Genomic DNA, 25,209 nt, shown 5'->3' on the forward strand with positions numbered 1-25,209 from the left:
TACATACATACATACATACATACATACATACATACATACATAATGATAGATAGACAGAGGATGGAAGATAGATAGATAACAGGTAGGTAAGTAGGTAGGTAGGTAGGTAGGTAGGTAGGTAGGTACATACATACATACATACATACATACATACATACATACATACATAATGATAGATAGACAGATGATGGAAGATAGATAGATAACAGGTAGGTAAGTTGGTAGGTAGGTAGGTAGGTAGATACATACATACATACATACATACATACATATATACATACATACATACATACATAATGATAGATAGACAGATGATGGAAGATAGATAGATAAAAGGTAGGTAAGTAGGTAGGTAGGTAGGTAGGTAGGTAGGTAGGTAGATAGATAGATAGATAGATAGATAGATAGATAGATAGATAGATACATACATACATACATGCATACATTACATAATGACAGATAGACAGATGATGGAAGATAGATAGATAAAAGGTAGGTAGGTAGGTAGGTAGATAGATAGATAGATAGATAGATAGATAGATAGATAGATAGATAGATAGATAGATAGATAGATCCATTCATACATACATACATACATAATGATAGATAGACAGATGATGGAAGATAGATAGGTAGGTAGGTAGGTAGGTAGGTAGGTAGGTAGATCTTTTTTATAGTGTGGTGACCAAAACTTGATGCAGTATTCTAGGTGAGGTCTTACTAAGGCTTTATAGAGAGCTACTCAGGGGCGGGTTCCCCTTAGTTCCTCCAACCAGTGCACATCACGACATTTCGCGCATGCTAAGCTCGAGCACGCACATTCCCTTGCGCAATTTTGTTTCCAAGCATGCTCAGAGGGATGATTTTTCTTCCGCACATGCTCAGAAAGCCAAAAATTGGCTGGAAATTAGGAGAGAAAAAGATGGTGGCATGCGCAGACAGGCGAAGACAGCACCGAAGCCGTCGTGCCAAAATTGCATCATCGGCGGGCCGTTGGAACAGATCTTGATTTTATTTTAACTGCTCTTAACTGTATTTTATTTTTACTGACTCAAGGACAGGAAAGAAAAGAAATGGAGAAAAGATCAGTGTGCCATCCCTGCCCCGAGACTGAAATATCTTTTGCTTCTGAGAACTTGACACAATGGTATAAACCAACAGCAGCTGGATTTCCTCGGATGGGCCTCGCATTTGACATTGTTTTTCAAGCTGCAAACACCAGGAAGGCTGACGGGCCAACAGTGGTGGGCTGAGGAGCCAACCGCATTTAATTCACGTTTAGGCTGCAAATTTTACAGCTCTTAAGAAGCAATTGAAAAACAGAAGGAAGCTGAGAACCTGAAAAAATTAGGGAGCATTCCAAAGAGGTCTGAAAGGCCTCCAAAAATGGCAGTTTTATTGCACCTTTTTGTTTTTTAGGGTAAATTATTTTTTATTTTTCTCCATACAAACTTTTTCAATACATCTGGAGGACAGAAGGAAAAGGGGGGACATGATCGAAACATTTAAATATGTTAAAGGATTAAATAAGGTCCAGGAGGGAAGTGTTTTTAATAGGAAAGAGAACACAAGAACAAGGGGGCACAATCTGAAGTTAGTTGGGGGAAAGATCAAAAGCAACATGAGAAAATATTATTTGACTGAAAGAGTAGTAGATCCTTGGAACAAACTTCCAGCAGACATGGTTGGTAAATCCACAGTAACCGAATTTAAACATGCCTGGGATAAACATATACCCATCCTAAGATAAAATACAAAAAATAGTATAAGGGCAGACTAGATGGATCATGAGGTCTTTTTCTGCTGTCAGTCTTCTATGTTTCTATGTTTCTATTTGAAAATATTTTCATATTATAATAAAAACAATATTGAGTTAGTACATTATTTCTAATTAATCCCCCCCCCAAAAAATTATTAGTTACAAATTAATTACTTCCGGTATCAATCCAATCACCCCAATCTGACCTCTAATTTTGTCATCTAGGTATCTAACTATCTTCTAATTGAATTCAAGCTTAATTTCCTTTAAAAGCTTATTAAATTAATATCCTTCTCCTTTAGTACTTCAAGTACGCCATAGTGACTAGGTTTAGGTTTAGGTTAGGTTTATTGGATTTATATGCCGCCCCTCTCCGCAAACTCGGGGCGGCTCACAACAATAATAAAAAACAGTACAGTACATAATACCAAATCCAATGCCCACCCATCTAGTTACAATTTAAATTAATAATCTCATAAAAACAGTATATATAAAAAAACAGGCACACAGTCAATCAATCAACAAAACAACATGGGCAAGGGGGAGGTGTTTTTAGTTCCCCCATGCCTGACTACTCCTACTTCTTATGTGTTCTCTCAAAATCCTTACAAGAAAGAAAACTTTTAATTCACTACAAGCAGTAACAAGGAAGGGAAATTATAAATTCAAGAAAAAAGGAGAAAGAAAGAGGGAAAAAAGAAATAAAGAGCAAAATAAACAAAAAGAAAAACCAAACTCTATTATTATAGGAATATGAAAACAATATTTTATTGCAGCTTAATCAGACACCAGACTAAGGGGAAAGAATCCTTCAGCATCATTGCAACCAGTTTGTATAGGACACTGATGGCGAGCCTGTTTTGGTTCGCATGCCGAAAGGGGGGTTGTGCGTATAGTAGCACACACACACGTACCAACACCCCTTCCCTCCCTCCCACTGATGCGCACCCCTGCACAATGTCCTTTTGGAAAAACAGAATTGCAGTTTGGCCATTGTGCTGTTTTTTGCACATCGAAGCCTTCAGGGAAGCTTCCTGAAGCCCCGGAGAGTGAAAAACAGCACAACAGGCAAACTGGAAGTTTTCTGAACGTCCAGTTTGCCCATTGTTCTGCCGGGCTCATGGCACAAGCCCCCAATTAAGTGCAAAGATGGAAGAAGCAGACACACACACGTGAAAAGTCAAGAACACTGGTTTTATCCAAAGGAAAATAGAAGCAAAATACCCTTTTGGTAGTCAAAGGGCTCACCTTCAAAGCAACAGATTTGAATGCGGTGAAAAACAATAAACAAACACAAAGCAACTAACAAGTAGCTGTGAAGACATCACAGCCACTCTCCTTCCAATGTGTTCAAACTCACACGTTTTGACCATGGTTTAAGTTCAGAGTCCTGGTATCAATGCAAAGAGAGTCCTTGGAGAATCCTGAGACGAAAGCCGCTTCCGCTGTCACCGAATGGATAAACTTCCACACCCTGAGGCCCAAACACTGCCAATTTAATGGCAGCCCCAATTAGTTGAACCACACCCAACCACAGGTGAAACTCCCTTATCTCCTGTAGAATTTCCGCAGCTGCTCTTCCCTAGTCATTGCCCTGCGGCTGTGTAGGTCAATGAATGCTTCTTCATCTGAGCCCAATGAGGATAAGAAGGAGAATGAATTACTCCCTAATGGGCTGTCTGCCATGACCCCCTCTGAGGATCCCATTTCACAGTCCCTCCTTGCTTCCGACGCTTCTCTGAAGCCTCTAGAGCAGTGGTCCCCAAACTACGGCCCGCGGGCCACATGCGGCCCGCTGAGGCCATTTATCTGGCCCGCGGGTGAGTGACAGGAGCCACATCTAATTTTCCATGAATAAAATGCGGTATTTTGTTAGTAACTAATATCAATCATCAAAAAAGTTGCAAAAGTTTTTTTTCTAATTTTGTCATCCAGTTACATTCATTTTCTTTTAATTAAATTCCCTCCTCAAAAAAGTACAACACCAATTATATTTCTAACTTATTAACCATTATGCCAAAGTGCTTCCTTCTTTCTTTATACATTTTTCTATAAGCCAAGAAAACCTTGTATAGCCAATCAGATGTTAACAAAAGAAAATTAAAAACAAAACATAAACATATATGAATTTCAGACTTCTTTCCCCACCCTCTAAATAGTACGTGCCCATTTTGTTTTTTACTTTAAAATAAGGTATGTGCAGTTTGCATAGGGATTTGTTCATAGGTTTTTTTTGATAGTCTGGCCCTCCAACAGTCCGAGGGACAGTGAACTGGCCCCCTGTGTAAAAAGTTTGGGGACCCCTGCCCTAGAGGGTAAAACGGCCTTCCCTGTGGATGAAAATCAGGTGGCTAGTGCACGCATGCGCGCTGGATCTGACATAGGGCAATGTATTGCATGCCCTCCAACATAGTTCCCTCTAAGCTGAGCAGTGAGCAATCGCTCACTTAAAAATCATCATCAACTCAGAGTTCTCCAAACCTGCCCAGAAGCCGAGAGGGAAAGAGTGAGAGGGAAGGAGAGAGAGAGGAAGAGAGAGAAACAGATAGAAAAAAGAGAGGAAGGAAAAGAGAAAGAAAAAGAATGGGAGTAAGGAAGAGAGAAAGAAAATCAAAATCTAGTTTGAAACTAGCTCAACTATTTAAGTGGCATTTTGATATGGATAGAGTTGCCCTATTATGAGCTCACTGTTATAGACACACAGTACAGTATTTTATTTTGAAATTCTCTGAGGCAAAACAGGGTGGATTTTTTATTTGTTTGTTTGTTTATTTATTTATTTATTTATTATTTCTGTGCCGCCCAGTCCCGAAGGGACTGCCACTCAGATACTATCCTTTTCCGCCCACCCCCCAAAAAATTAGAGGGAACACTGCCCTCCAATATGGTTCTGTGTGCCACCTGTGGCGCGCATGCCATAGGTTCGCCATCATGGGTATAGGCCAGTGATAGCGAACCTTTTTTTTTCTCGGGTGCCAAAAGAGCGTGCGGGCATGCTATCGTGCATGTGCCCAGACCTATAATTCAGCGCTTGGGGAGGGTGACAAAAGCTTCTCCCACCTCCTGAAGGCCCTCTGGAGGCCAGAAACAGCCTGTTTCCCTACTTCTGGTGGGTCCCTTAGGCCAGTGTTTTTCAACCAGTGTGCCGTGGCACACTAGTGTGCCGTGAGACATGGTCAGGTGTGCCGTGGGGAAATTAAACATGGGTCCACAAACTACGGCCTGCCTGCCTGCCTGCCAGATACGGTCCACGGAAGTCATTTATCCGGCCCGCCGCCAGCCACCTCCATCCCAACATAAACATTCCCCTCACAATCCCTCCAGCTATCAGCGATAGGAAGAGTGGAGGCACATGGAACGCTCACTGACCAATCACCTTCTAAGATTCATCCGACCACTAGCGATGACCAATAGCAGGCCACCTCTCATCCACACCCAGGAAGGTCCCCACTCAGGCTGCCACGCACTTGTCATTGTGTGGCTACGGCAAGTAGTTGAAGCTGCTACTCCTCCCCATGGTCCCAATTTCTAATCCTGGTCAGGACTGGAGGTAAATGTTGCCACCACTAGATGAAACCTCAGCCTCAGCTGATTATGTCTATCCTGATGGTGTATATAGATATTTGACCTTTTTCTTTTTATAAGAGGCTCCCGCAGAGGGTGATATACAACGCATCATGTTATCTATATTGTATAATATGTACTGTGTTAGAGTGTCATTTTGTGTCATTTTGGTTGCTGGTGTGCCCCAGGATTCTGTAAATGTAAAAAAAAGGTTGAATATCACTGCCTTAGGCTCATGTTTTGCCCCCTGGAGGCTCTCTGGAAGCCAAAAACACCCTCTCAGTGTCTCTGTGTGAGCCAAAAATCAGATGGCCAGCACACACATGCACATTGGAGCTCAACTAGGGCAGTGTTTCCCAACCTTGGCAACTTGAAGATATTTGGACTCCAACTCCCAGAATTTCGCAGTCAGCAAATGCTGGCTGGGGAATTCTGGGAGTTGAAGTCCAGATATCTTCAAGTTGCCAAGGTTGGGAAACACTGAGCTAGGGCAACGGCTTGTGTGCCAGCAGATATGGCTCCGTTTGCCACCTGGGGTACCCGTGCCATAGGTTCGCCATCACTGGTATAGGCCATTATATTTGAAGAAAGGATTGCGAACTTTTTTCAAGTTTACTCACCCGATAGGTGTAGGTAACATATTTCTCGGTAAACAAAGCACATTGGTTGTCTCCCATCTTTTTGAGTAGGGCTGACTGCTTAAGTATTTAAAACAATACTCCATCTGTTTGCAAATCTGTGGATGTACGTCTGTGCATATTTGTGTTTGTATGAGTCACTGTAGCGCAAAAAATTAATAATACACCCAATAGTATCATGGGATTCTACTGCTTCTTTTAAAAAATCTCTACAGGGTTTCTTTTGTATATATTTTTTAAAAATCTCCATAATCCTATGATGTAGATTGCTACCACTGTGGGTTCTGGAAATAATAAATGAGAGCAAAGAGAAAATGTGTGGGTTTCCAAAGGCATCCAGAAAAAGTCACAGCTGGGCGAGAATCTAAATCTCGGATTATATCCCAAATGCATTCTTAGTCAGCGCATGCAGAAACTCTGCTACTCCAAGGACAGATCTGAAAGAATTTGTAGATTTCCAGGGCCTCTTTTTGGAGGGAGGGGAGGTTATTGAATGGCTAAAGCTACCTAGAGTCGCTTAAAGAGTCAGTGGCCACATAAATTATCTCAATGAATAAATAATGGAATATTATTATTATTATTATTATTATTATTATTATTATTATTAATTCATTCATTCATTCATTCATTCATTCGATTCGATTTGATTTGATTTGTATGCCGCCCCTCTCCGCAAACTCGGGGCGGCTAACAACAGTAAAAAGACAATATAAACAAATCTAATATTAAAAGTAATTTTTAAAAAACCCAATTTAAGGAACCAATCATACATATAGACATACCATGCATAAATTTTATAAGCCTAGGAGGAAGTGAATATCTCAGTTCCCCCATGCCTGATGACAGAGGTGGGTTTTAAGGAGCTTACGAAAGGCAAGGAGGGTGGGGGCAACTCTGATATCTGGGGGGAGTTGGTTCCAGAGGGTCGGGGCCGCCACAGAGAAGACTCTTCCCCTGGGTCCCGCCAAACGACATTGTTTAGTCGACGGGACCCAGAGAAGGCCAACTCTGTGGGACCTCACTGGTCGCTGGGATTCGTGCTGCAGAAGACGGAATAACAGCTGCCTTAAACATTGCAGGGGTTTAAGGGTCCTGCAAATAGTCTTCATAATTCACAAACCAGAAGAAATTGCTAGCTTTAGGGAGCAAAAGCGTATTTTAAGGCCCTGCAAAATTTAGCAAGTTCATTCTCCAGTGGTGGTGGCAGTCCTAAACAGACGGATGTATTAGATGTCCATGGATATGCTTTGCTAGTGCCGTAGTAGGTTAAGAGGTCAGGTACCCTTCGATCTTCCATGCAACTTTATCAAGAAGTGTCTGATACTGAACCGCTAGCCCCAATGGTACTTTTCCAAAAGGCAACTGGATTTTTTTGTTTGTTTTCTTTGAAAATGTTTCGCTTCTCCTCCAAGTAGCTTCTTCAGTTCTAGCTAAATTTTCTTGGATGGGAAGCAAAACATTTTCAAAGGAAAACCCTCAGGAAAATCCAGTTGCCTCTTGGAAAAGGACCTTTGGGACAACCATGACCTGGATCAGTAATGGCGAACGTATGGCATGGGTGCCACAGGTGGCACGCAGAGCCATATTTGCTGGCACACAAGCTATTGCCCTAGCTCAGCTCCAATGTGCATGTGTGTGCTGGCCAACTGGTTTTTGGCTTGCACAGAGGTTCTGGGAGGGCATTTTTGGCTTCCAGAGAGCTTCCAGAAGGATGGGGGAGGGTGTTTTTACACTCCTTCGGTTCCAGGAAAGCCTTTGGAGTCTTGGGTGGGCGAAACACCAGCCTACTGGGCCCACCAGAAGTTGGGAAACAGGCCATTTCCAGCCTTCAGAGGTCTCGGGGTTGGGGGAAGCTGTTTTCACGCCTCTCCAGGCATAGAATTATGGGTATGGGCACTTGCACATGTGCGAGAGCACACCCACGCTCTTTCGGCACCCAAGGGAAAAAAGGTTCACCATCACTGGATGATTGAGAATCTCCGTAGACATTCAACCCAATAGAGTGCAAACCACACAAGCTATGGAAAGGGTAATGTTGAGTCTATGTAAATAAGTCTAACTGAGGAGAAATGCTGTCTCCGGGCAGAAAATGTAAATAAAACAAGGTCGCGTCTGATTGGCTCAGACGCATGACAGTTCCTTTTGGCGCGAGCCACAAACAGTATAAATAGAGCTGTATTTTCCACTGACAGCTCAGACGAGTTCCATGCTGAATGTCACTTTCAAAAAGAGCTAATAAAGGAACCGTCTACCGAGTGCTTGTCTGGTCTCACTTCATTTCACTGGCGACGAGAACCGAAGAAACCACACGTGCAGAATGAGCAATCTCCAGATCGGCCGGGCTCCTGACTATTTCGATCCCGAAAAGTCATCATGGGACGCCTACATGGCAAAATTCGAGATCTTCCTCGAAGCGGCAGGAATGGGAGACGCCGAAGCCGACAGAAAGCGGGCCATTTTCCTCAACTATTGCGGTCCAGAAATCTTCGACCTCGTTCAAACTATAACCGACCCGCTCCCGGCGAAATCCGTTCCATGGGACGACCTACAAGCAAGACTCGCGAATCACTTCAAGCCCACGAAGCCAGCCGTGGTCTTCAGACACCAATTTTCCAGAATGGCACAACGGGACTCCGAGTCGATCAACCAATTCGCTACGCGACTTCGAACGGTGCTGTCAAAGTGCAAGTTTGACAGCCCGGAAGCTCGCCTCACCGACGCTCTTATTTTTGGGATGAAAAACGCCACAGTCCGTAATAAGCTCCTCACCGAGGACGAGCCTACACTCCAGGCTGTGATTAAGTTGGCTCAAACCGCCGAGGTCGCCGCCGCCGCCAAAGAGCTTAAAGAGCACGACAAAAAAGAAACCGTCTCCAAAATCGCCTCTTCCGATTTCCAAGCCGAGCCTTGAGATGACCTCAGCCCACCAGCCAGCGCCGACAACAACTGTCTCCTGCTGCCGACTGACCCGTCCAGACAACCCAGATACCCTCGCCCCTCCACCCCCTGCTCCGGCTGCCGAGGAAACCACCCACGACAACGCTGCCCCTTCCGGGACGCCATCTGCCGCCACTGCAACCGGCGCGGCCACATCGCCGAGGCTTGCAGAGCCCCCCTACCCGAGGAGTCCTTCTCCACTCCTCGGCCACAGAGATACACCAACCAGGCACAGCAACCGGTAACATTCCAGTACATCAGAAACAACTCAGTAACAACCAACAGAGTATTAGATCCACACAGCATCCGGAGTGAGAAAAACAGCACAACGGGCAAAAAGAAAGTCCATTTTCTAAACTTCCGTTATGCCCGTGGGGTGGTTTTTTTGCACTCCGGGGCTTCCAGGAAGCTTTTCTGTAGCCTCCGGAGGGTGAAGCTCCCACAACTTCCAAAGGCAACTTCTGCTCCGTGGGTTGATTGCTCTCACTCTCAGAAAATGTCCAGGTTGAAGCTCTCCTTGTTCAGTTTCTGTCCATTACTTCTTGTCTGGCCTTTGGGGGCTTTGGAAAATAGCTTGACCCCCTCCTCTCTGTGGCAGCCCCTCAAAATTTCAGCTTTCTCCTCTAGGATTTTTCAGTACCACGGCTCATTTTACACCAAAGTCTGTAACCTTAAGATCTGGAAACCCGCCAATCTTAACTCTGCAGGCGCCAAAAAGAGACATCCCCTTTGTAAACCTATTCCGAATAAATCTCGTATTTATCTCACAGGAAGGCTGCAGTTCCAGCTTCCTAAAACTGAAATCTCATTTGAACAGAATCAACTCTGTCAAATGTTGAGTTGGAGGGGGGAAAATGTGGACGCCAGCCACTAGCTTTAAGTTGGCAACCCAGCGGAAAAAGCAACATGATTAAAGCCTGAAAAGAAAATGCCTTATGGACGTAGTTGGAGCTCCTTCAGAAAAGCAGCCGGCCAGCAGTTATCCGAGAGGCCACCCAATTACTGCCTTTCAGTAGGAAGGACCCAGTTTCTTGGCAGGCTATGCAATCAGCCAAACAATGTTTGACTTTTACAGCTCTGAAAATGGCTTTTGTATAGTCCAAAATAAACACAGAGGCAACCTCTCCAATGGCTGGAGGGCAGCTGCTTAACATGGTTATCCATTAAGTGCTAAAGATTCAGCAAGGAAACTGCGGTGGGGAAGAGCCCTTAGCTTGCCTGCTGAGCATCCCTAAGATTGTTTTACATTTTTCCTCTATTATTTTTAAAGGTATTTCAACACCTGCCAACCACAGTCCGGAGATTAACAGCCGGAATAATTCAAAATGAATCAGAGGGTTTTTTGGCAACGGTGCTTCCATTCAACCAATATCCCATTCAAAAATTAAACTTTGCACGAAAATACAGAAGCCAGCGCTGTGGTTGTGCTACTTTCATTTAGTTAACTTGCTAGTCCTTATTTAGTTAACTTGCTAGTCCTTATGACGACCTCTGTTAAGATATTCCAGCTAGCTTCATCCACCTTTCCACCCATTTCCTTTCATTGATGTTCTAGCAGCTGTTTGGGTTGAAACACGAACATCACTTTCCACTTGTTTGCCCCATTAAAACGCCACTGAATCTAAGTCTTCCTAACCATTTCATGTTTTTAGGGAGGTTCTCAGAATGGCTGCTCGGTGAAGCTTGCCAGGAAACCACAGAATTAAAGAATTATGGCTCCCTCAAGACTGCTTGCTGATGCTTTTTCCAGCTGAATTTTCCAGCTTGGTTTGGAACAACAGATGCTGCCAATTATAACTTATTATACAAATCCAACCCATCCTTTTAAAGATGACATCTGTCCTCTTCATAGACTTTCATGCTATCCATGATTAGATTTCCTCTCTTGTATGATCATTAAAAGACATGCTCAGGGCAGATTTTAGCCATTTAGCCATGCGCAACCACTTTCACTACAGTGTACACAAATCCAAACTCACTTATGTAACCAAAGAGCTATGAATCAGGACGTTCCAACACGTAATTAGCAAACCAGAGACCTGGCAACCACTTAAACAGCTGGTCATTCCCAGATTAAGTCTTTCTTTCCCTCCCTCTTCTGTTGAATTGTGCCTGATTCTCTGGGAGAAATGGTTCAGATGGCTATCCAACTCTAAAGATGACAAAGCGAAAAATAACCAAAATTGCTTAACATGAACCAAAATAAAGATATGTATAACCAAAAATCGGATCAAAAATAACTCAATCCCTGCCTGAGTTCAATCCATTTGATAACTATTAGAAATCTACTAACATTACAACCTATGATTAAATTTTACGAACAAAAACAATAAATATAATCCATCTAAGTCGTCACAATCCAAACGCCTGCTTGCTTGCAGATACTACCTCTCATCTTGCTATTTCTTTCTTTTTTCTCTTCTCTCTCCTTTTTTCTCTCCCTTTTCTCCCTTTCTACCCTTTCTTTTCCCACATTACTGTTGGATTATCAAATATTACAGCTATAAGATATTTAAATAAGAACTCTGAATACGAAATATTTACATATGGTAGCGCAGCAGCAGCGAAGAGCCGAATCGGGGTTTCCCCGCACGCAAAGGGGAAACCCCGATTCGGCTCCTCGCTGCTGCTGCGCTACCGAGCAGATCAGCTGCTGGGCGGCCGAAGGAACCTTCCCTGGGTCTTCCCGGCCGCCCACGCAAAGGGGAAACCCCGGCTCCTCGCTGATGCCCGCCGCTCGCCTGCCTGCCAGCAAGAGGGGGAAGACCCAGGGAAGGTTCCTTCGGCCGCCCAGCAGCTGATCTGCTCGGTAGCGCAGCAGCAGCGAGGAGCCGAATCGGGGTTTCCCCTTTGCATGGGCGGCGGGGAACGCAAACTCCACCATCTACGCATGCGCGGCCATAGAAAAAAAGGGCGCGCATGCGCAGATGGTGTTTTTACTTCCACAACCCTACATCGTGAAAAATCGATTATCGCGAGGGGTCTTGGAACGGAACCCTCGCGATAATAGAGGGATCACTGTACAATAATATATATAAGCTGTGATATAACAATATTGTTTACCCCACTCCCCTCCAACTTTTCTTTTCTGTACTCCCATCCTCCTTTCCCCCTGTTTTATTCCTTTTTGTATAAATTAATAAAGTATATTTTTAAGAATTGTGCCTGATTCTTAGAGACAAGTCCCTGCAGTTTTCCTTGGATTTTTAAAAATTTTTTGAAGTGGTTTGCCATTGATTCCTTCCTGGGGCTGAGAAAGAGTGACTGGCCCAAGGTCACCCAACTGGCTTTGTGCTTAAGGAAGGTCTACAACGCAAAGTCTTTCTAAAGGTTCCTAACCTGGGGCCTTAACCACTACAACTATACTGAGTCTCACCCACTGATCTCTACCCTTCCTTTAAAAGCAGCGCTTTGGAATACTGTGTCCAATTCTGGAGACCTCACCTACAAAAAGATGTTGATAAAATTGAATTGGTCCAAAGATGGGCTACAAAAATGGTGGGAGGTCTTAAGCATCAAACGTATCAGGAAAGACTTCATGAACTCAATCTGTATAGTCTGGAGGACAGAAGGAAAAGGGGGGACATAATTGAAACATTTAAATTTGTTAAAGGGGTTAAATAAAGTTCAGGAGGGAAGTGTTTTTAATAGGAAAGTGAACACAAGAACAAGGGGGCACAATCTGAGGTTAGTTGGAGGGAAAGATTAGAAGTAACGTGAGAAAATATTATTTCACTGAAAGAGTAGTAGATGCTTGGAACAAACTTCCAGCAGACGTGGTTGGTAAATCCACAGAACTGAATTTAAACACGCCTGGGATAAACATATATCCATCCTAAGATAAAATACAAGAAGTAGTACTGTATAAGGGCAGACTAGATGGACCATGAGGTCTTTTTCTGCCGTCAATCTTCTGTTTCTATGTTTCTCAAATAGTGAGGGGGCTGGAGCAATGCCAGGGGGCATATGACCAGGAATATGCTTATTTTGCCGCAGGGTGTAGGGGTTTTTGTACCGAACAATAGCATACAGCACAGAGCAGGAGATATGAAGTGCAGATAACAAACCCTTAAGAGACACCATGGAAAAATATTTAACAGGGATGAAAAGAAAGGAGGAGAGAGACGGAATTAATGAGACAAACATAAGTCTCCTGAAAGCTAAGTTAAAGAAATATAATGAAGTTTATCCAGTGCTTTGCTTCACTGTGACTACGGTGGGAGACGAGGAAAGACCGGTATATGTTTACAGTACTGTGTTTTAAAATGTTGGCAGCGGAAACACATTAAAAATGTTGTCACTGAAACACATTGCACCCCAATCATGCTGATAAGCCGCTTGAGTTTTTTTCAGCAAAAACATGCTGAATATTGCAAACAACAGGAAATAACTGAGAAACATTGCTTTTAAAGTATCTGCTCAGATTGTTTTCAAAGATAAGCACTCTTTTAATAGTCACTGGATCAGGGGTCAGCAACCCACAGCTCTGGAGCCACACGTGGCTCTTTCATACTTCTGGGGCTGAAGGATGAATTATGGAGCCAAGTGGCAAAGGGGCTTGGCTCCACTTTGCCACTCGGCTCCACAATTGATAGGGCTTTCGGTTAGGACAGGTAGTGGAAAAAGAATGCTGCACTAAGAGGCAGGGGAAGTGGACTTCCGGTCGGCGCCAGAATAGAACAGGGGGCTTCCGGTTAGGACTTTTGTGGCTCTTTGAGTGTTTAAGGTCGCCAACCCCTGCACTAAATGAATGGTTGGGTCAAGAACCATTGGCACAAGGCCTAAAAACAATATTTAAAAGAACCAAGAAAAGAATCCAATCAGCAGGAAGACTGGACATCCAGCCTTTTCCAGTCCTCAAAAAATATTCAGTATGATCCCCAACCATCCAGCCCTGCACTCAACAACACACTGTTCACAAACCACAATGCTTGAGGTTCGTACAGCACACTTAGACCCCATGAAACAGATGGCTTAGAGCAGTGTTTCCCAACCTTGGCCACTTGAAGATATTTGGACTTCAACTCCCAGAATTCCCCAGCCAGCGAAGGATGAAGGATGAAAGCTAATATCTCCCCTGCAGAGATGGCTTCTAATAGCTTTGATACTTAGAAGAGGGACAAAACATTCTCCTTCGTTTATCATTCTGCAGTGTGAAATTTCAAGAATAATCTCAACACGAAGACAAATTGCCTGCATGAGTGATGGCAAACCTATGGTGGCATACGTAGCCATATCTGAGGGCAGCAAAAAGTTGCCCTAACATAGCTCCAGTGCACATATGCATGCTGGGCAGCTGATTTGGGGACTTTTTTTCAGCCATTTTTGCTCTCCCTGGACTTCAGGAAAGCCTCCTGAAACCAGGGGACGGAGAAAAACAAACCGGAAGTTTGTTTCCGAACTTCCAGGTGGCCTGTTTGGTCATTTTTTGCTCTCCCCAAGCTTCAGGAGGTTTTTCCTCAACCCCTGGGAGAGCAAAAAACAGCCCAACAGGCAGTGAAGGCCTACAAAAAAATTTACTATCACACTGTGGCCGTGGCTTATTTTGTGGGTGTGGTTTGCTGACCACGTGACCAGGTGGGAGTGGCTTGATGATCATGTGACAGCGAGTGGCTTAAAGGTCATGTGACTGGCTTAAAGGGGGGCAAATTGATGTCACGCACGTCAAGAGTTAGCCTAGCCTGGCCTCGCCTCAAAGAGATACAATTTTCCTATCTATTTACTACTACTGAACATCCAAAATAGAAAGAGCCAGGGTGGCGCAGCAGGTAGAGTGCTGTACTGCAGGCCACTGAAGCTGACTGTAGATCTGAAGGTCAGCGGTTCAAATCTCATCACCGGCTCAAGGTTGACTCAGCCTTCCATCCTTCCGAGGTGGGTAAAATGAGGACCCGGATTGTGGGGGCAATATGCTGGCTCTGTTTAAAAAAAGTGCTACTGCTAACATGTTGTAAGCTGTCCTGAGTCTAAGGAGAAGGGCGGCATAAAAATCGAACAAATAAATGAATGAATGAATGAATGAATGAATGAATAAATAAATAAATAAATAAATAAAATATACTATTTAATTCTGTGTATATATGCCATGTATGTACGAACGTATTACACACAGGCACACAAAAATATATATTATCTACTATATAAATTGCATAGGTATGTACACAGACACACACACACAGTTCTTCTAAAATTATACACATTCAAACTCATTTACTGTGATAGGAAAAACATACCCAGAACCGAGAAGGGAAAAAAAAGAAAAAAAATTCAAATTTTTTCTACTGGTTCATCGTACTTGACCATACCTGTAGGAGCCCATCACTGCCAACGGGCCCACCCAAAGTCCAGAGGCTTCAATGAGGCCTGTGCACATGCACAAGAAGGCAGCGTAGGGGTTGTGCGCATGTGTGTGGGAAGGTATTGCATTATTATTTATTTATTTATTTATTTATTTATTAATTTATTGATTGATTGGATTTGTATGCCGCTCCTCTCCGCAGACTCGGGGCGGCTAACAACAATGGTAAAAACAACACGTAACAATCCAATTTAATAAAACAACTAAAAACCCTAATAATAAAAACCAAACATACACACAAACATACCATGCATAACTTGTAATGGCCTAGGGGAAGGAATATCTTAACTCCCCCATGCCTGGCGACAAAGGTGGGTCTTGAGTAGTTTGCGAAAGACAAGGAGGGTGGGGGCCATTCTAATCTCTGAGGGGAGCTGATTCCAGAGGGCCGGGGCCGCCACAGAGAAGGCTCTTCCCCTGGGGCCCGCCAAATGACATTGTTTGGTCGACAGGACCCGGAGAAGGCCAACTCTGTGGGACCTTATCGGCCGCTGGGATTCGTGCGGTAGAAGGCAGTTCTGGATGTATTCTGGCCCAATGCCATGTAGGGCTTTAAAGGTCATTACTAACACTTTGAACCAACCAATTATAGGTGTGGTCATGCACATGCACGCTATTGCGCACTCACACACCCTTTTGGCACCCGAGCCAAAAAAGGTTCACCATCCCTGGCCTACACCATTGTCTCAGCCTGGCTAAAAACGGGTTGTATTTTTAAAATTATAGGGTTTGCACAAAACACGTTACATTTTATAAAGCAGTAGCACTGATGTTTTCCCACCAAGCCTCCACTCGTGAAAGCACCCACAATACATTACATATGCACACATTCATCAGCGTACTACCCATGTGGTGTGAACCTAGTAAGAGTGCATTTCGGCACAAAGGGGCCTTTATGTTAAGTCTCCCAAAGCAAAGGTTGGCCTCTTGGACTTCCGAGCTCTGCAAGGCCTGCGGCTAAGCTGCAGCTCAATAAGACTTCTCCACGTGAACTTTTTAAGAGTCAACTCCTCCTTACTTGTAAAAGGTCACCAACGCAAGAGGAGGCCGAGTGGCAAATGACAGACTCCGAAAAGTATGAAGCAGCTCCTAAAGGTTCGTTTTAAGGCTTGTTTCTTTAGTGAGGACATGGCGCCAATTTGCCATTTTCAGTTGGCCTTTGTAAAATTTGTCCAATAACAACACACAATTGCTTTCTTTAAAGCATAAGAACTGGGGACTTGCAAAAGGTTTTGCTTGCTTTATTTTCTTAGCGATAGCCATGCCCAGATGGTCTAGACAAGAAGCAGAAAGAGGAGGGCTAACAAAGGCAAACATTTATTGACCGAGTAGAACATGGGTACAATGAGATTGGCTTTATTAACTTTATAGTTACCGGTAAGTATAACATTAACAGGTTCTTGCAAGCTGCCTCGAGTCTTCGGAGAAGGGCAGCATACAAATCTAATAAATAATAAGAAGAAGAAGAAGAAGGAGGAGGAGGAGGAGGAGGAGGAGGAGGAGGAGGAGGAGGAGGAAGAAGAAGAAGAAGAAGGAAGAAGAAGGAAGGAAGAAGGAGGAGGAGGAGGAAGGAAGAAGAAGAAGGAAGGAAGGAGGAAGAAGAAGAAGGAAGGAAGGAAGAAGAAGAAGAAGAAGGAAGGAAGAAGGAAGGAAGGAAGGGAGGAGGAGGAGGAGGAAGAGGAAGAAGAAGAAGAAGAAGAAGAAGGAAGAAGAAGAAGGAAGGAAGGAGGAGGAGGAGGAAGGAAGAAGAAGAAGGAAGGAAGGAGGAAGAAGAAGAAGGAAGGAAGAAGAAGAAGGAAGGAAAAAGGAAGGAAGGGAGGGAGGAGGAGGAGGAGGAGGAAGAAGAAGAAGAAGAAGAAGAAGAAGAAGAAGAAGAAGAAGAAGAAGAAGAAGAAGAAGAAGAAGACGACGACTGGATGTACTTCTCCCTCTCTTCCTTTTACTCTCCAGAAAACCAGGGAGGGTCTTTTCTGAAATGTTTCCTATGCCTTCCATCCTTCTGTGGGTGCTTGCTGCTTGTACAGTCTGCGGCTCTCTCTCCTGTCTCCCAAGGTCACTCACACATAGCATTACTCTTATTGACCTCAAAAGATAGACAAGGTGAGTCAGATGATTGACAAAAATACAAGTCACCTTTTTTTTTAAAAAAGGTGAATATGCAAAGGAGGAATTTGACAAGCTGGAAACTTGATTCCTCCTAGGCAAACTTTATCACTGGAGCCCAGAAGGGACTAAGGATAAAAAAAGTTGATGGGCTCCAAGATCACGGCAGAGGACTACAGCCAAGAAATGGAAAGACGCTTGCTTCTGGGGAGGAAAGCCATGGGAAAGCTAGACAGCATACTAAAAAGCACAGACCTCACCCTGCCAACAAAATTGTGCATGGTCAGGGCTATAGTTTTTCCAGTTGCAATGTAGGGCTGTGAAAGTTCGACCACAAGGAAGGCTGAGCGCCGAAGAATTGAGGCCTTTGAACTATGGTGCTGGAGAAGACTCCTGCAAGTCCCTTGAACTGCAAGGTGATCCAGCCGGTCAGTCCTAGAGGAGATCAACCCTGACTGCTCTTTAGAAGGCCAGATCGTGGAGATGAAACTCAAATACTTTGGCCTCCTTATAAGAAGGAAGGATCTTGAAGATGAAACTCAAATTCAGTACTTTGACCACTTAATTAATGATAAGGGAGGATCCTGAAGATGACACTCAATACTTTGGCCAATACTTTGGCCACCTAATGGGAAGGAAGGACTCACTGGAGAAGAGCCTAATGCTGGCAACGATGGAGGGCAAAAGAAGAAAAGGACAGCAGAGTATGAGATGGCTGGATGGAGCCACTGAAGCAGTTGGCGTGAGCTTAAATGGACTCTGGGAGATGGTAGAGAACATGAAGGCCTGGAGGAACATTGTCCATGGGGTCATGATGGGTCGGACATGACTTCGCAACTAACAACAACAAAGTCTGATGACCAAGCAGAGCAAACCTCCAAGATCCCTTCCAACTCTGTTGTTATTGTTATCATTTTAAGATCTCCCCCAAGTGCATCGCCCTACTACTCAATGCAATATTTTTGTGGTCCCTGTACATTTTGGGAAATAGCCCTTGGTGTTTCTCTAGCTCTGCAGGTTTCTCATCAATGCTGAGTCACAGAGATCTCACTTAACCTACTCACTTAATTATAGCTGAGGCATTTTGGATGCAAACACAGAACGGAAAAGTGAGAAATCTGCAAACACTGAGGTCTGCGGGACAGAATGCTTGGGGGAAAACCACAAAGTGAAAATAAAATTTGGAATACTGTAAATAGCAAAGCAACCCTTTTTTTTGGAATCAAAACAAAAGACCATAGCTTTGTGTTTCAAACTGCGGGATCTTTGCTTGGAGTGGTGAAAGCAGGGTGCTAAGTGGATTAAATAGATGCTCATTGTTTAGATAATCTCAGTATTATTATTATTATTTTTAGGTAAACATGCAAAGGAGGAGAATGACAAGCTGGCAACTTGATTCCTCCCAGGCAAACTTTATCACCGGAGCCCAGAAGGGACTAAAGAAAAAGAAAGAAAGAGAGAGAGAGAGAGAGGAAGGAAGGAAGGGAGAGAGAGAGAGAGAGACAAAGAAAGAAAGAAAGAAAGATAGAGAGACAGAGAAAGGAAGGAAGGAAGAGAGAGAGAGAGAAAGAAAGAAAGAGAGAGAGAAAGGAAGGAAGAGAGAGAGAGAGAGAGAAAGGAAACAAGAGAGAGAGAAAGAAAGAGAGAGAGAGAGAAAGAAAGGAAGGAAGAGAGAGAAAGAAAGAGAGAGAGAGAGAAAGGAAGGAAGGGAGAGAGAGAGAGAGAGAGAGAGAAAGAAAGAAAGAAAGAAAGAAAGAAAGAAAGAAAGAAAGAAAGAATTCTTGCACAGAGAAAAGCATGGCTGCACCTTCAGAGGGCAGATGCTACCCAGACTAGCAAAAAGCTTCAGATCAAAGCTTCCTCTAAATGAGGAAATGTGTTGCACACAGTTAGGAAGCCTCAAGCATGTCTGTAGGACACGGAAAATATTTGCGGTCCAGCCCTGAGCAGCAAGAGACAGCATCCAAAAGAAGATCCCCTGTATTGTTCTATCCAAGAGGGGGAAACTAAGCCACAAAGCTGTTCCTATTTACCCAGGAGTAAACTGCACTGACCAGGCAGGCTTTACTACAGAGGAGACCGGCTATGCAGCCCTGCTCATGAAAAGGCAACAGCCACATCCCCAGGCACCCTCTACCCCCCCCCCCCCCCAACAGCAAGACAATCCTGTATTCTTTTCAATCGATAGGCTCCCGATTCCAAAAAACGACCACTCCAGTGCATGGAATTGGACCACCTTTCTTTCCGAAAAACCCAGTAACTCTCTGCCACAAGGACTCCCACACCAGTTCCTTCCAGGTGGGAAGGATTGGATCCCAGGTGAAGGGGGCTGCTGCAGCCACGAAGCACCCCACCCCCCCAATCTGTTCAAATTGAGCCCTACTCTCCTTCGAAAGAGAGCGCCAGGAAGGGTCGCTGCAAAAAGGAGGGGAGGAAAGAGAGGGGGCTTTTCCCTCCCCCTCCTCTCTCTCTACCGGGGGGAGAGGGGAGGAAGGGGATGCGGTTGCAACTTTCCTCCGGGACAAAGGCGGAGAAAGTTGGAGGGGGGGCGTCGGCGTCCCCTTACCTTGGTGGAGCCGGAGGAAGAGGCGATGTAGACTTTGACCACCATCCTGGGGACCCAGCGAGGGCGCTTCCACCTCGCCAAGCGAGCGTCGGGGTTGGGGTGAAGTAGGAAGCTGGAGAACCGGAGCAGAACCGGCCGAGGTCCAGCGGGCCCAGCGCTCCACCTCCGGAGCCTCTCACGCGCTCTGCTTCTCGCTCGCTCTCGCTTCTCAAATCTGCCCAGCCCGGAAGATTTCGGGCGGAGCACGTCTAAAGGCGCCGTGGCAAAAGGCGGGGCCGGAGGAAGCCCCCGTCAAAGGGAGCGCTGGACGCTGAGCCGGAGCCGAAGCCGCCCAGACGGCGGAGGGGCTGGAGGGAGGGGAGGGCTCCGACACCCACCCCCCTCCCCGGCCCTCCTTTCCAGGCCGAGAGCCGAGCCAGCCGGCCCCGCCTTTGGAGAGATGCGCCCCGGTTGCAAACCCGCTGGAATTAGAGCATCCTCCCCGTTCGCAGCCAGGCTGGGGAGAGAGGTGGACTGAACAAGAACAACAAAGGTGGAAGGGACCTTGGAGGTCTTCTAGCCCAGCCCCGGGCCCCTTCTAGGCCGAGAGGAGCCAAGCCAGCTGGCCCCGCCTTTGGAGAGATGCGCCAGGTTACAATTCCTGTCTGCTGGGATTACAGCATCTTCCCCGTTCGCAGCCAGGCTGGGGAAAAGAGCTGGATTAAACAGAACAACAAAGGTGGAAGGGACCCTGGGGGTCTTCTAGCACTACCCTGGGCCCCTTCCAGGCCGAGAACCAAGCCAGCTGCCCGCCCCCATTGCAACTCCCACCTTCTGGGAAATTAGCATCCTCCCGGTACACAGCCAGGCTGGAGGAAAGAGCTGGACTAAACAGAATGACAAAGATGGAAGGGGCCTTGGAGGTCTTCTAGTCCAACCCCCTGCTCAAGCAGGGGACCCACCCTAGCATTTCAGACAAATGGTTTTCCACTTTCTTCTTTAAAATTTGATCACCATCCTAGGGGTATCCAGAGAGGGGGTCCCCAGGAGAGCCCCACAACTTCTGGAGGCAAGTCGTTCCACTGGTTAATTGTTCTCACTGTCTAGGAATTTTTTTCTCCTTATTTCTAGGTTGGTTGATTGGTTGGTTGGTGCCAAGCCAAAGGCGTAAAGATGTCCCACTGAAGGGACACTTTTGATTAAAGAAAGCAAAATTGCCCCCACCCTCCTTGCCTTTCGTAAACTGCTTAAAACCCACCTCTGCCGCCAGGCATGGGGGAACTAAGATACACTTTCCCCCTAGGCCTTCACAATTTTATGTATGGTATGTTTGCATGTATGATTGGTTTTTATATAATGGGTTTTTAACTGTCTTTTAGTATTGGATTTTGTTGTACTGTTTTACTGCTGTTGTTAGCTGCCCCGAGTCTGCGGAGAGGGGCGGCATACAAATCCAATCAATCAATCAATCAATCAATCAATCAAAATCAAAAATGTCCCTTCGGCAGGAAATGTTTATACCCTTGGCATAAGATTTGATCACATAAGATGGCAGCCGGACACGTACTTCAAGCAGAGGTTCATGGCACTTGGGTCATCCAAACGAGATGTTTGCATTCAGTTTGAAGGGTTGCATGTACAATTGTGGGTTATACTGTGTTGTATGAACCCAGTAAATGGGCTTGCACTACAAATCATGGTTAACTAATTTGCTTCAGACAGCGACATGGACCACATATACATTTAATTTTTAAAAGGTCTCAGCATAACCTGTCCTCTGCAAAGTTCAGGCCACTGAAGCTGACTGTAGATCTGCAGGTCAGCAGTTCAAATCTCATCACCTGCTCAAGGTTGACTCAGCCTTCTATCCTTCCGAGGTGGGTAAAATGAGGAAACAGATTGTGGGGGCAATATGCTGGCTCTGTTAAGAAGTGCTATTGCTAACATGTTGTAAGCCGCCCTGAGTCTAAGGAGAAGGGCGGCATAAAAAGCGAATAAATAATAGATAAATGAGGACAATAGGACAGTAAAACAGGGACGGTAGGCATGATGATGCGCTTATGCACAGCCCTTTAAAGACCTCTTAGGAATGGGGTGAAGTTGACAGTCTAAAGTTAAAGTTTTTGGGGTTTGGAGAAGAAATCACAGTCAGGTGGTGCATTCCAGGCATTGATCACTCTGTTGCGGACTTCAACTCCCAGAATTCCACTGCTAGCATGAGGTGAAATGCACACAATCTAAAATGGTCTAAGGTTGAGAAACACTCTATTAGATCAGTCCAGTGGTTCTCAACCTGGGGGTCGGGAGGGACCTCTTTGGGTGGTCAAACGACCATTTCACAGGGGTCGCCTAAGATCATGGGAAAAGACAAATTTCACATGGAGTTAGGAATTAAAGCTTCTATTCTTGGAGCATATTTTTACAATCTGACCAATCAGGCATTTACAGTGGGGGTGTCCCTCTGACCTTCCTGCCAATCAGCTTAAAGCTCTGTTGGGAGAATTGGTGCTAGGCTTATGGTTGGGGGTCACCACGACATGAGGAACTGATTTAAGGGGTTGCGGCATTAGAAAGGTTGAAAACGCATGGATTAGAGCATCATTTGCTCCATTTCCAGATCTTCACCCTTTTAGTCAATCAACAATTTGATGTAACCAAGAACGTTGTGTTGCAATCCCAGGAGACATGCCTTCACCTCTTGTGGTTTTGTTCATTTCCCCAAAATGAAACAAATTTTGTCTCCATTTCTTTCTCTACAGCTCCATTTGCAGAACAAACAAAATAGCCAATCCCATCACACGTTGCACAAATCCAGTCTGTGTGTTCATATAGTTTGGGGCAGTATTTTTCAACCTTGGCAACTAAGATATGTGCAGTTCAACACCCAGGAGTCTTGCTTAAAAGTTTAAACTTTGCACAAACATTTAGCTCTAGATATTGCACAAAGCTGGAGAAATAGATCAGGAAAAAAGTCCTCAGAGAGGGGCGGCATAAAAATATAATAAATTATTATTATTATTGTTGTTGTTGTTGCTGTTGTTGTTATTTAAAAACATGGTTTATATATCAATAAACAGGTATAAATATTTATTTTATTTTTATTTATTTATTCTTTGTCCAATATACAATACATATGGAATGAAATAGACATTAAGTAGTATATATAGGGATAGTAAGTAAAAAAGAAGAGGAGTGGATGAGAGGGAGAGAATATATAGGATATATGAGAAAAGGAAAGGTAATTGGACAGGGGACGTTAGGCACATCAGTGCACTTATGTACGCCCCTTACTGGCCTCTTAGGAACCTGGAGAGGTCAATCGTGGAGAGTCTAAGGGAGAAATGTTGGGGGTTGGGAGTAGACACTATAGAGTCCGGTAATGAGTTCCACGCGTCGACGACTCGATTGTTAAAGTCATATTTTTTACAGTCAAGTTTGGAGCGGTTAATATTAAGTTTGAATCTGTTGCATGCTCTTGTGTTGTTGCAGTTGAAGGTGAAGTAGTCGTTCACCGGAAGGACATTGCAGCATATGATCTTGTGGGCAATACTTAAATCGTGTTTTAGGCGCCGCAATTCTAAGCTTTCAAGACCTAGGATAGTTAGTCTGTTTTCGTAAGGTATTCTGTTTCGAGTGGAGGAGTGAAGGGCTCACATCTATAAGAAGCCTTACAATCTCAGTGGATTTTATCAATTCCACAAAGAAAGGCAGGTAGGGCAAAAGGTCAGGGCCATTTTTAAGAAACTTTGAGGTTTCCTCATAGTAGTGATAACAACTCCCCATACTTTCCCAATTTTTCTATATGGGCATGCATCAGGTCCCATCATCTGGCAGAACCCAGAAAGTGCATCTTATCTCTTAGTGTTCCTTCTGATAGAAGGGAATATTTATAGCTCCAAATTGAACTGTGAGGTCCTACGTGCTCTCTGAACTTTTTTTATTATTATTATTATTATTATTATTATTATTATTATTATTATTTGTTGTGGTTGGCTCTGGCCCAGCTCCTGCCCCAGGGAATGTGGAGGTGGATGCAGGGGAAACTTCAACATGTCACAGGCCTGTGTTATTGCCGACAGAGTCAATTCAGAGTTTAGTTTCCTCGGATGAAGAAGAAGGTGGGAGTGACTTGGAAGAGGGGGGCTTGGCACAAAGCCCAGGCAGTCAATCTCCCTTATCTTCCATTGATTCGGATGAAGACGTCTTGGACCCATGCAAGCGCAGAATTATGCGTAGAAGAGACCAAGTAAGGACATATTACAGGAGATAAGAGAGGCCACCTGTGTTTGGGTGGGGCTCCAGTAATTAGGGCTGTTGCTATAAATAGCAGTGTGTGGGTTTGGCCATTGTGGAGGAAAGAGTATCTGATCGCAGTTCTTCAGGAATCGTGTGTTGCTGTTTTCTGGACTTTGTTTGTTGATTTTTCACGCCTTTGAAACCAAAGCAGAGCAACGTGTGTGTGTGTGTGTGTATGTGTGTCTCACTTCATTGGAAGAAGAAGGGGTGTGAAGTTTCTTCACAGCTGCTAGCTAAGTACTTAATGACTGCTTAAGGGAAATTGTACAGACTACCCGGTTGTTTTGGGACGAGTGCTCTTTGCAATACAAAAAGAGTGCTTAGTTTATTTTGAATTTTGTAATAAAGACATTGTTTTGAATTTTCAAACGTGTGTGTGTGTCTGAAATTTGTACCCTTGAATTTTCGGGAGGCTCCTACCAGAGAGCCCGGCAGAACAATTATTATTATTATTTTGCAGACATTTCATTACCAAACTAGGTAACATCAGTGCTGATGCCCTGATGGTGTTAACTAGTTTGGGTGCCCTGATGATGTTCACCTTGTTTGGTAACTGCTGAGAAAACAATTGCTGCCAACCTGCCCTCCACTGAGAGGACCTGTATACTGCACGAGTCAAAAAGAGGGCTCTGAAAATATTTATAGACCCCCTCGCATCCTGGACATAAACTGTTTCAACTCCTATCTTCAAAATGATGCTATAAAGCACTGCACACCAAAACAACTGGATGCAAGAACAGTTTTTCCCAAATGCCATCACTCTGCTAAACAAATAATTCCTTCAACGCTGTCAAACTATTTACTAAGTCTGCACTACTATCAATCTTTTCATCGTTCCCATCACCCATCTCCTCCCACAAATGACTGTATGACCGTAACTTGTTGCTTGTATTCTTACAATTTATATTGATATTGTTTCCTGATTGCTTATTTGTGACAATCATTAAGTGTTGCACCAAAGACAAATTCCTTGTGTGTCCAATCATACTTGGCCAATAAAGTCTTCTCT

At 44.4% G+C, this 25,209-nt stretch overlaps 1 protein-coding gene across 1 annotated transcript in view; it reads right to left on the bottom strand.

The window, feature by feature from the left end:
* The window catches only part of SH3BGRL (SH3 domain binding glutamate rich protein like), a 44,363-nt gene extending 24,120 nt beyond the window's left edge, over positions 1–20,243 (bottom strand). The window contains exon 1 of the mRNA XM_070759782.1: positions 19,926–20,243. Within this exon, the coding sequence (XP_070615883.1) occupies positions 19,926–19,970 (45 nt within the window). The 5' untranslated portion in view covers positions 19,971–20,243. The remainder of the gene's footprint in view (positions 1–19,925) is intronic.
* Between the last annotated feature and the right edge of the window lie 4,966 nt (positions 20,244–25,209).

The sequence above is a fragment of the Erythrolamprus reginae genome, chromosome 8 (assembly GCF_031021105.1).
Source record: "Erythrolamprus reginae isolate rEryReg1 chromosome 8, rEryReg1.hap1, whole genome shotgun sequence".
Taxonomy (NCBI): Eukaryota; Metazoa; Chordata; class Lepidosauria; order Squamata; family Dipsadidae; genus Erythrolamprus; species Erythrolamprus reginae.